The sequence below is a fragment of the Spea bombifrons genome, chromosome 2 (genome assembly GCF_027358695.1).
Source record: "Spea bombifrons isolate aSpeBom1 chromosome 2, aSpeBom1.2.pri, whole genome shotgun sequence".
In the NCBI taxonomy this organism is placed as follows: Eukaryota; Metazoa; Chordata; class Amphibia; order Anura; family Pelobatidae; genus Spea; species Spea bombifrons.
This window is the reverse complement of record NC_071088.1, coordinates 108,958,844-108,971,313: the sequence shown is the minus strand read 5'-3', so window position 1 is coordinate 108,971,313 and position 12,470 is coordinate 108,958,844. Positions and strand designations below refer to the sequence as shown.

Genomic DNA, 12,470 nt, shown 5'->3' with positions numbered 1-12,470 from the left:
TTTCTACCTTTAATTTGTTTAATATAATTATATAATTTTGTAGGGAGATATGTAAATGTGTGAGAACGCTGCCTAATCCAGTCATAACTGTATCATTACATCTTTATTATCACGTTTGCAGTTCTTATACAACTAATGCTAATCTGAAACAAAAAGCGTCTGATGGCTTGACCACTCATATGAAACTGTATGATAGCCTGACTTTAGTGCCCTGTTAGGGCAGGGCTCGACAAATCCCAGGCGCCAGGTCTCCATGGCGACAGAGAATTTCGTCCTGGCGCCTAGGTGTTTGTCAGCCTCCTACATCCACAAAAAATTGTGGGCAGACCAGCACAGCCACTCCGAGCCCGCCCCCGAGCCTGTGATCACTCCCACGGAGTGATCCTGTAGGCTGAAAACGCAGTTGCAGGAAAACCAGCAATCGTGTTTTCAGCTGCCACAGGCAGCTTCATGGAAGGGGGTTGTGTGTTAATTGGGTCCCCACACAAGTGTGGGGACCTGACCCAACATCCCCCAGCTGCCTGATCGCTCCATGAGAGCGACAGTGCAGCGTTAACCCCTTCAATGCCGCATTTTAGGGGTTAATTCCCGTTTTGTACGGGGCTCTGCTGCTGGTGGTCTACCTGGAAGCCCAGGCAGACCAGCAACAGCAAAAACGAGCCCCCACAAGCCCTTTGATGACTTCTGTAGGCATGGAAGCCTACTGCAGTCATCAGATACTCCCCCTGCAATGGCTGGTCTATAGCCCAGAGGCAGCTTCAGGGGAGAGGGTTCTTCGGTCTCCACATGAGTGTGGAGACCAGCTCCAACTCTCCCCTGCTGCCCGATCGCTCCATGAGAGCGACAGTGCAGCGTTAACCCCTTCAATGCCACAATTGTGTATGACACATTCGTGGCATTGCAGGGGTTAACATTTGTCCCCACAAGCTTGTGGGGACTAAATATCAGTCAATGCTGTGCTCCAATGGAACATCAGCATTGAAAGAGTTAAAAAAAAACAGCACTGACCTGAAAGTCCAGGGTGCTTCCAGGTCAAACGCTGTGAGTTTAGTAAGTGGGCTGATGATGATCAGATCACTCCTGACCAACTGTTAGTTTAAAAAAAATCCTGGCTCCTAACTTTTTTAGCTGGCGCCTAGATTCACAACAAATTTGTCAAGCCCTTTGTTTGGGTAAGATCATTAGGGCTGCAACTTAATGCTTTCATACAATAAAATGACATATTATTATTATTTCACCACGATAGTCACCCGAAGTCTGCAGAGTGTCCTGATCCAATCTCATCCAATTAATATAGGTTCCCCCCCATTAGCCATTCACACCTGAGATTTTCCGCTGCCTGCCATTATCTGACAGCGTCAGCGAGCCTCGCAGGCATGCGGACCGGAGTTCCAAGTAACGGAGACATAAACGCAGTTCAAAGGCGGCGGTTTGACATGATGTCATCAATCCAAGATGGGCCGATATATGGTTTTTAGAGCTCAGTATGGAGAAGAGTTTCGGGATTGTTTTGTTTGCGCCACAGGCTACAGTTTGACGCATCCCTGCCTGACGCTCGTTTGACGCTCGAGTGTTACCACGGAGACAGCATTGTGCTAGCCTAGTGTAAGGAAGCCTCTGCGGCCATTTTTTGAAAAGGGCAATAGTTAATTACCGCAACCAGCAGTCTTATGTGGAAATGCAATAGCTTTTTTAGATATATAATTCAGATTGTATATTATATTATTATTATTAATGTATTATTAGTATTAATGTATTATTTGATTCATTATTAGAATTATTATTATTGTTGTTGATAGAATCCCATTACTCTGGCTTTTCTAGAATAGCCCCTCTTTAGACAATAGGAGCAGCCATCATTGCTTCCTGTTCTCGGAATCTTCATGATTATTCCTCCCCAATATATTATCCTCGCCTGTCATCACCATTCTGATTGCTGTATCCAGGGATTAGTAATAATAAAGGAAAGAGTCTATTTTAATTTGCATTCAAACAGTGAATGCATTTATTGAATTTATGCCAATCACAGCGAGGCAGCCATTTAAACTTCAAATGTGGGGCCTTTCTCCTTTTCGCTCTTTGCCAGAAGCTTCTTCAAGACAAATCCGAGGAAGATGAAGAGAGCAACGTGCAGGGCTAGCATGCCTCCGGCGACCAAAGGAACCACGACGTGCGTCTGGACGATGTTGTCTTTATTCTCGTGTCTTCCAGACGCCAGCAGCCAGAAAATCAAAAATATAATCCTCATGTTGAACACTTTTTCTCCACTAGGAGGCAGTCCTGTCGCTGTTCAGGCAAATCTTATTATCAGGAAAATAATAATTTGATTTCTGATAATAATAATAATAATTTGATAATGCGATTTCCACAAATCAGTCACTTGTGTCTCTTCGCTGACCAGAGGTTAGTCTGTGCAGAGAGCTGCCTTCCTAACATTCTATGATATCACTCCTCTTATGAGGTCGGCGTTGTCACATTACACATTTATAATTTTAAACCACACTTTGTTTTAATTCTAGTTTTGACATTATGTTTTCAGGCAGCTGCATATTAGTCGTGTGTACGAGTTCTCACTCTGTTATCTTCAGCCCAGGGACGGACTGAGACCATTCAGGGCCCTGGGCAAGAAAAAGCCATGGGCCCCCTGTAGTGATGCACCTCTCACAATGTTTTCTTACCTATCCTGTGCCTGCCTCCTCTCCTCTATTCCCTCTTTCTGCACCTTTTCTTCTTAAGTCTTGCCTTTTTTTCTCCTTAGGGAACAAGCGGCCTTTGAATATTAATTTAAGGAAAAAAGAAAAAAGCCTCAATATAAGACTACACTACAGGATAAAAAGTAGGGCTGCAACTAACGATTATTTTAATAATCGATTAATCGGCCGATTATTTTTTCGATTAATCGATTAATCGGATAAAAAAAACAATATGCAAATTTTTCGTTTATTTAAAAGAATTTTGCATTGTGCCCCCACCCCTTTGCACTGTGCCCCCACCCTCACTCTGCCCTGCATCCCCACCCCCACTCTGCCCTGCACCCAGTCTCACAGCCTGCCCTGCATCCCCACTCTGCCCTGCACCCAGTCTCACACCCTGCCCTGCACCCAGTCTCACACCCTGCCCTGCCCTGCACCCAGTCTCACAGCCTGCCCTGCACCCAGTCTCACAGCCTGCCCTGCACCCAGTCTCACAGCCTGCCCTGCATCCCCACTCTGCCCTGCACCCAGTCTCACACCCTGCCCTGCACCCAGTCTCACACCCTGCCCTGCCCTGCACCCAGTCTCACAGCCTGCCCTGCACCCAGTCTCACAGCCTGCCCTGCACCCAGTCTCACAGCCTGCCCTGCATCCCCACTCTGCCCTGCACCCAGTCTCACACCCTGCCCTGCACCCAGTCTCACACCCTGCCCTGCCCTGCACCCAGTCTCACAGCCTGCCCTGCACCCAGTCTCACAGCCTGCCCTGCACCCAGTCTCACAGCCTGCCCTGCACCCAGTCTCACAGCCTGCCCTGCATCCCCACTCTGCTCTGCACCCAGTCTCACACCCTGCCCTGCCCCCCCACCCCCACTCTACTCTGCACCCAGTCTCACACCCTGCCCTGCATCCCAACCCCCACTCTGCTCTGCACCCAGTCTGCCACCCTGCCCTCCCACCCCCACTCTGACCTGCATCCAGTCTCCTGGCCCCACTCTGCCCTGCACTCACATCCTGCCCTGCATCCCCTGCCCCCCCACCCCCTGTGCCGCGGACCCCCCACTGTGCAGCGCACCCCCCCCCCCACTGTGCAGCGCACCCCCCCCCCACTGTGCAGCGCACCCCCCCACTCACTGTGCAGCGCACCCCCCCACTCACTCTGCCGCGCACCCACACACACACTCTGCCGCGCGCACACACGCACACACGCACACACGCACACACGCACACACACACACGCACACACACACACACACACTCTGCCGCGCACCCAGTCTCGCACATAAACATTCGCACAGACAATAGACAAAGAGTACTTACCTCCGCTACGAACTTGTTCCACTTCCAACTACTTCCAAGTAGACGCGCGTCACATCCGTCGTCACGTAGCTTGAAGAAGGCGGAGACTGCAGAGCGTGGAGCAGAAGCGGGGAACGCTGGCGGAGGTAAGTAAAAGGAGCCTAGCAACAACGAATTGATCACTCGATTAATCGATAACGGAAATCGTTATCGATGATTTCCGTTATCGATTATTATCGATTTTATCGATTCGTTGTTTCAGCTCTAATAAAAAGTTTTTCTAGTAAATATTAATTCACATGTAAACAATTTTTTTCATATTTAATAAAAACTGACTGAAAAAATGCATTTTCTGATTTTTTTCTTTTATTTGCCACTCTGCCCCAGTTACACACATCTGCCCCCAGATATGCCATATATGCCACTCTTGCCCCAGATATGCCTTTTAACCCTCTAGATATGCCTTTTAACCCTCTATATGCCACTCTACCTCCATGACATTTCCCCGTTAAATGGATACTGAAGCCCATTTCGCGTGGACTCCAGTGCATTTTGCTACAGTTTGGGGAAGACCCTTTTCTTTCCCGGCATTAGCACCTCACCGCACAAAGCAAGCTCCATACAGACATGATTGGATGAGTTTGGGGTGGAAGAACTTGGCCGGCTGCACAGAGCCCTGACCTCAACCCCTTTGGGAATAATTTATCTTGATAAATAATTTTATATAAAAGATTACTATCTTGTGTTTGAGATATGTGCAGTGTAACTATATTGGTCCAGTGGGGGAATTTCTTTAATCTCATGTAGAATGTTGAAAAATGTCAGTTGCTAACTACGGGGCTGATATTTGGAGCACTATATCTTTAAATTCCCACAGGAAAACACACCATATTGTAAGATATTATAGCGGGTGTGTGTGTGAGATATGTGCAGTGTAACTGTATTGGTCCAATGGGGGAATTTTTTTTAACCCTATGTACAATGTTGAAAATGGCAGTTGTTAGCTACAGGGCTGATATTTGGGGCGCTATATCTTTAAATTTCCATGTTAAAAAACTCCATATTGTAAGATATTATGGAGGGGGTGGTATGTGAGATTTGTGAAGTGTAACTGTATTGGTCCAATGGGGGAATTATTTTTAATCCCATGTAGAATGTTGAAAAATGCCAGTTGCAAACTACTGTGCTGATATTTGAAGCACTATATCTTGAAATCTCCACAGTAAAATCCCATCATATTATAAGATATTATAGAGGGGATGTAAGGTATGTGCAGTGTAACTATATTACATTACATATATTTATAAAGCGCCGGCAGATTCTGCAGCGCTGAACAGTCAGTAGAACATCTTAGAATCACACACAATAAACTGGTACAAGGGAAAAAAGGGCCCTGCATTTGCGATCAAATCAGTGGTTGAGGGGGAAGTGAGACAATAGGAGAGGACTGCTTGGATGAGGATGAGTTGATCTGGTGCCGACGATATGTTGAAGTTGCTGATTATTCAGATGGCTTGGTTATGATGATGGTTGAAAGTACTGGGAAGGAATGCTGTACGCGTACCAGAAGAGGTGGGTTTTCAGAGAGGTTTTGAAAGTTGCATATGAGGCAGAAAGTCTGACAGAACGGGGAAGGGAATTCCACAGGATGGGTGCGGCACGGGTGAAATCCTGAATACGGGAGTGGGAAGAGGTAACAACAATAGAAGATAGCTACAGGTCATAAGAGTAGCGAAGAGGGCAGGTAGGGGTGTATTTGGATAGGATAGAGATATAAGGGGTGCAGAGTTGTTGAGGGCGCTATGGGTCAGGGGCATAAGTTTAAATTTGATTCTCAAGGGTATGGGGAGCCAATTAAGTGATTGGTAGAGCGGAGCAGCAGATAAGGAACAGAGGCAGAGAAAAATTAATCTAGCTGTAGTGTTTATATAATATGCAGACTGCTTAGACAGTATAGATTTTCTATATTGTCATTCAATTTGAGTCCCTAAGATTCCTCAAGATCTAAGCAAATGGATGAGAAGTGAAATAAGTGGACCTGTAACTAGGTTAGCATAGTCAAACAGGAAATCAATTTTATTGCCTTTGCATAACACAGCAAACAAACTAGTGTGTTTAACAGTAATTACAGCCCATATGGTATGTAGCTGATCAACTCATGCACAGTCTTAGTGTATACCTCTTCACATTCTTGTCGACTAGATAATGTGAACACTTTATACAAGAAAGCCAGATCTCTGCAAACAAGCGCATAAGAACTTTGGTAAGAAAATGACAAACTCTTGCCACTTTGTTGCTGCTAAATTTAATGATATTCTGTCTGCCCATCACATCACCTCACGCCTATCATCTTGCCTCCCACTACATCAGCTCTCTCATTAAATCCCTCTCATTGAATCCTCCTTCTCTCTTTACACACCACCACCATCTGGCTCACCATATCCTACCAATTGGAAAGAAATGGTGGTAGCTTCCAGCTAAACTAGTTTCCAGTTTTCCAGCTAAACTAATATTTGCAAACAGAGACATCTGAATATGTGAATTCATCACTGGGAGTAAAATCAGTAAAGACCAAGGTGGCTTTAAATCATATGAAAATTTTCATCTGAAGTGTTATCAAATGCCTCTGCACATCCCAGTAACAAAGCCCAGCTTGTTTCTTTACAACATTGAACCATACATTGACAAGTTAAACTTGCTAAAAATCCCTCTTCTAGAACCCAATCAGTTTTCATTTTTAGTATTATCTCTTGAACTTAAAATATTCATGTAATGTCTAGTTCTTAGAAATGACATCTTAAAAATGTAACCTTGTAATATTATCTGATCTCAACCGTTGTATGTTTTATGTACAAAAAAAAGCTCAGTGCTGCAGTGTAATTATTTGTCCCGTATATTTATATTTGTGGAAAAAAAATGACAAATGGTGGTAATATTGTAAACTCTTTTGAATATATTAAAGTCTCCTTCTAGGTACACAAGACACTGGATTACAACCTCTATGGAATCTCCCACTTCAGACTCACCATTTTGGAATAGTTCCAGTTTGACTTTGCTTGCTCTATCACCCAATGTTCACTGCTCAAAGCTGACTGAAGATTTTGACTTTGTTTTTGTACTTGTACCCACAATCTATGTCATCATTTTTGTTATTGGGACTATTGGAAACTCAATAATAATAGTAGGATTAACATGCTGTGTTCAAAAAAAGACAGTGGCCAATATTTACATTGTAAATCTAGCAATTGCAGACCTGTCTTTTGTGGCCACTTTGCCACTTTGGGCTGTAAATATGTTGGAAAAATACAAGTGGATCTTTGGGGCTTTCATGTGTAAATTGTGTGCCGTTATCATGTCGTTAAATATGTATGCCAGCATTTTTCTTCTGACTTGCCTTAGCATAGATCGTTACTTTGGCATTGTTCATCCAATGAAATCTCTTAATCAAAGGACTCGAACCAAAGCAAAAATAGCAACAGCTATTGTATGGTGCATGGCTGGTGCTGTAAGCTTGCCTACCATGTATTTCCGTCAGACTTATTACTCAAACACACACCAGCACACAGTCTGTTCCATGAAGTACCCAAAGAACAGTATTTTTTGGATGACTTTTGTGGAGCTGACAAAAACTATTGTAGGTTTTGTAATACCTTTTATTTTCCAAGGAATATGTTATGGGTTAATATATAAAAACATTTTAACTTCACCGAAAAAAAAATTGAGGAAGCAAAAGAGTGATAAGGTCTTAAAAATAGTGGTGACGATGGCATGTGCTTTCATAATATGTTGGCTGCCATTTCAGACTGCAAATTTCTTGAAGGTTTTAGCGAAGCTGAAAATTATCACATCATGCAAAATCATTAGGCTTATTCATGCTACAATACCAATCACTGTCTGCATTGCATTTTCCAACAGTTGTGTAAATCCCATTCTATACTATTTTGCCAGCAAAAGGTTCCGGAATCAACTGACAAAATCTTTAAGAAGATCACTGTATAGGAGCTATGAGAATGCAACTCAGAGACAGAAATCAGGGAGGATGGAAACACATGGAAGTGTTTATTTTATGGATGAACTTATGAAAAAATAAAACCTATAGTAAAAACTTATAGTAACTGTTTCCATTAACTTAGAATCGACATTATTTTATTCCTAAATTAAACTCAGAATGTCTGGGCTGGCTATAAGGCATCCAGGGCAAATGCCCCATGGTGAGCTGGGATGGTTGCTTTTTGAGTTATGCATAGCATGTAACCACTTAATCCATGGGCCATGTTCATTCATATGCAACCAGGACTATCTACGTGTGGAAGATATGATTGGCATATGTATTATTTTAGCACCAAATATTCTTGAGGGATATGACTTCATTTTTCAGCTCTCAAACGTAACCAGCATGTGAGGGCTATGATGGAGTGAGAGAGATGGTGAATGAGAGAGAGCAGAAGAGCAGGCAACTTCCTGAGCAAACAAAAGCAGAGGTACAACAATGTAGCTTAGGATAATAGGGTTAAGGGACATTGGTTAGAGGACTATGGGAGGTCCTGTATAAATAGGTCCCTCCATTTTGTGACTGTCACTTTTAATGAGTTTTTCTTACCACAGTGGCGGGGCTGGTCAGTTTAAGGTGGGGGTGAAATAATGGTTAGTTAATAGGAAATAGTGTGTTTCTGGTTTGGTTGGTGTTAGTGGTTTCAAGCTGGTCGGTGGCTTTGGTGTTGGAGTTAATGGTCGTGTTATATGTATGGGAAGGGGGTGTCATTGTCAGGGGGATGATTGGAAAACAATGAGGAATGTATGCTCTGTATTACTTGTAGTGTTAATTCTGACAATGACTTTATTGTGTTATTAATTGATTGTGTTTGTTTCCCATACATATTAAAATCTGTGGCCACATCTTTATCCAAAATAGTTTGCTTCTGTGTGTTATTTGGTGGGTTAAGGCAGGGCTCGACAAATCCCAGGTGCCAGGTCGCCATGACGACTGAGAATTTTGTCCTGGCACCTAGGTGTTTGTCGGCCTGTCAAACAAAGTTCGCACCGTGGTGCAACAACGAACGCTCATACACTGATATATCGGTGGCCGAAACGTATCAGCCGAAAACAGTATTTCCGGCAAAATGACGAAATAAAAAAAAAACGGCCGAAAATAATCCTCGCAGGGGCCGGACTGCTTAACTGTGTGTTGCTCTTACTGTGTGGGCTGCGTCTCTTGTACTGGTCACAGGAAGCAGGAAACCAGAGGAGTCACGTGAATTCATCTCACGCCACATGACTGCTCCGTTCCTCCTCCCAGTGGGCGGGACAAGAGAAGTTGGTGCAGAGAGAGAAGCAGCAGGGCCCCTACGGAATTCTGCGAGTGAGAGATCTGCACTGCAGGTAAGGGGGTGAAGGAGGGTGTATGAATGAGTATATGAATGAGTGTGTGTGCGTGATAGCATGGTTGTGTAAGTGGGGGGAGGAGCATGGCACAGGGGGGCTCTAAGTGATGTGCAGCATCAATACACAAGGGGGGCAGCAAGCCAGGTTTCAGCATGTACTGGTTGCCTGGGCATGATGGGAGTGTGATTGCTGTTAGGAACCTGGGTATGTCTGGGCAGGACTGTGATTGCTGTTATTTATATATATATATATATATATATATATATATTGATTTTTTTGTAGAGTATTGGTGTGTTACTTACTTTTATTAAAAGTGAAGTTATTTTTTTTATTTTATTTTTTTTAAAGGGGAGGGTCATTTTCGGTTTCGGCCAGGACAAAGTGCGGGTGCAGGGCAAAGTGCTGGGGCAAAGTGTGCGTGTAGGGCAAAAAAAATCCTGGCTCCTAACTTTTTTAGCTGGCTCTTAGATTCAAAACAAATTTGTCAAGCCCTGGATTAAGGTATTGGATATCCTGGGCCCACAAAATCGATGATTCCTCATTCAAGAAGTATGTATGTATGGGTGTGTGTATCTATATCTTACTGTGTGAGTACTGTAAATTAGTTTGTGTTTTAGTCTGTAAGTGTCAGTGTTAGGGTGTGTGTTAGTATGTGTGCAATTATGTTTGTTAGTGTGTTAGTGTGTGTGTGCAGTACCCACCTAAAGCAAAAACACACATAAAACAAGGTTAAGTATCAAGGTTATCACAAGGGCATAACACTATATTTCCTCTAGGGGCAATGGTTCAGAATTCACTAATTTAGAAATCATTGAAACTTTATATGCTGACCTATCAGCAGCCACAGTAAAGTTAAAAAAAACCAAGTAATAATAAGAAAACAAGCTTAAAATAATAAATGATGGTTTCCCCTGCAGGGGATTGCCTCACACCTGAAGAAGTCCTTGGGAACTGCTATTTATGCTCCCCCCACGTCCAAAGTCTCGCGCAGACACGCGATCGAGCAAAACTGAATGGATGCCTCACGTTCTGAAGGAATGAGATGCTCCATACATGTACAGTCATTTAAAAAAGTACACCCTGTTTGAATTTTATGGTTTTACATATGAGGACATAATAACAATCATCTGTTCCTTAGCAGGTCTAAAATTGAGATAAATACAAAACCAGATGAACAGCAACACGTGACACAGTAGCATACCTAGCGGGGGCGGGGCGGTCCGCACCAGGTGCCGCTCATCAGGAGGGTGCCAACTTGCCGGCACCCGGCACCCCTCCAGAGACGGACAGTAATGTCCGCCGCTGGAGGAGCAGGCTCGCAAGGGAGCGGTATCTGAGGTTTTTAACAGACCCCTGGCTCCCTTGAGTGATTTTAAGCCGGTTCAAGGATCTCCCTTGAACCCGGCTTAAAATCACTCAAGGTAGCCGGAGGTCTGTTAAAGACCTCCGATACCGCTCCCTTGCGATCCGTGCGGCAACAGCTGCTGTGCGCCGGGTTTGTTGTCAGATCCCGGTGCACAACACTGAAGCCGCGACCACCGCTGTCTTTGCCCTCTGAACCGGAAGAAGACAGAAGAACTGAAGAAGAGGAGCGAAGAGGAGGAAAAGGAGCTGTAAGGAGAAAAGAGGAAAGGTAGGAAAGCATGAGAGTGACAGTGACAGTGACAGTGAGAGTGGATTAGTGTATGTGTGGATTGGTATATGTGTGGATTAGTATATGTGTGGATTAGTATATGTGTGGATTGGTATATGTGTGGATTGGTATATGTGTGGATTGGTATGTGTGTGGATTGGTATGTGTGTGGATTGGTATGTGTGTGGATTGGTATGTGTGTGGATTGGTGTGTGTGTGTATTGGTGTGTGTGTGGATTGGTGTATGTGTGGATTGGTGTATATGTGTGGATTGGTGTATGTGTGGATTGGTATATGTGTGGATTGGTATATGTGTGGATTGGTAAGTGTGTGAGAGTGATGGGTGTTATGCTGTACCATTTCCAGTGTATTTTTCCATTATATAATTATGCTCTAAAGTACATCATAACTCCCATCACTCTATACTGTTCCATACAGTGGCAGAGCTGGGAGACAGAGGCCTTGCACCCCCACTGCAGGACTCCTGAAAGGTAAGTGAACTTCAAAGAGGGAGAGGGTAGATAGTTAGGAGGGGGTAGATAGGGAGAAGGGAGTGAGACGGGGGATAGGGGGTAGATAAGGAGAAGGGAGTGAGAAGGGGTAAATAGGGCAATCATACTTCTATCATGCCAAGTCTGCGAGTACATCTTGGAATCTGGGTATGCCTAGGCATGATAGGAATGTGATTGGTGTTAACAATCATATATATATATATATATATATATATATATTGTTATTTAATTGTTTTGTCCTATTTTGGTGTGTTACTTACTTTAAATAAAAGTGTTACGCCAAATAAAATCACACCATACCTTGGTGGCATCAGTAACTACATACAGTACCTGGCCATTTTATTTAATGGTTGGAACATATGGAACACACAATGGTTATAGGAAATGGAAATAAATGGTGGATAGAATATTTGCCTGCATTTGGTGACGTAGTGTTGCCAGTTGGAATAATATGGATGGTGTTGGTTCCCTTCATCCTCTCTGATTCTTCCACCCATGACTCTAGTAAGTTACAGGACAAAGATCAATTGTCTTGCAAATATTTGTTTAAGATGGCCTTTGTGATTTTTTTTTCTGTCTCGTTTCAGAGAAGTGACTCTATTACATGTGTGTTACTAGATGAGCATAATTCTGGAACAAAAAAAATGGTGTATTTATTTTTCCTATCCTTGATATTTATAGATGTGTAGTAGATGGGGCAAATGTTAGCAATTTTAAATGCTTCTCTATAGCTATATAGATATATTTGAATATGCCTAGGCATTATATATCAGGGCTTTCTTCTATGTGTTTGTACTTCAATTTTGTATTTCACAGCCAGGTTACAAATGCTGTGGTCCCCACGTGGTCCCTATTAAGGGTTAATAAGTGTGTAGGGGTTCAGAGAATACCCCTTTCTGTCTCATTAGAGATTTTTACATTTAGCTCAAAGCAGCAAGGTGAATTGTTGTCA

At 43.4% G+C, this 12,470-nt stretch overlaps 1 protein-coding gene across 1 annotated transcript; it reads left to right on the top strand.

The window, feature by feature from the left end:
- Positions 1-6,978: 6,978 nt before the first annotated feature.
- On the top strand, positions 6,979-8,106 carry LOC128475178 (type-1 angiotensin II receptor-like). Its single transcript, XM_053457652.1, has one exon. It carries the CDS (start codon positions 6,993-6,995, stop codon positions 8,079-8,081), a length of 1,089 nt encoding a protein of 362 aa, XP_053313627.1. The 5' UTR covers positions 6,979-6,992; the 3' UTR covers positions 8,082-8,106.
- The last annotated feature ends 4,364 nt before the right edge of the window (positions 8,107-12,470 follow it).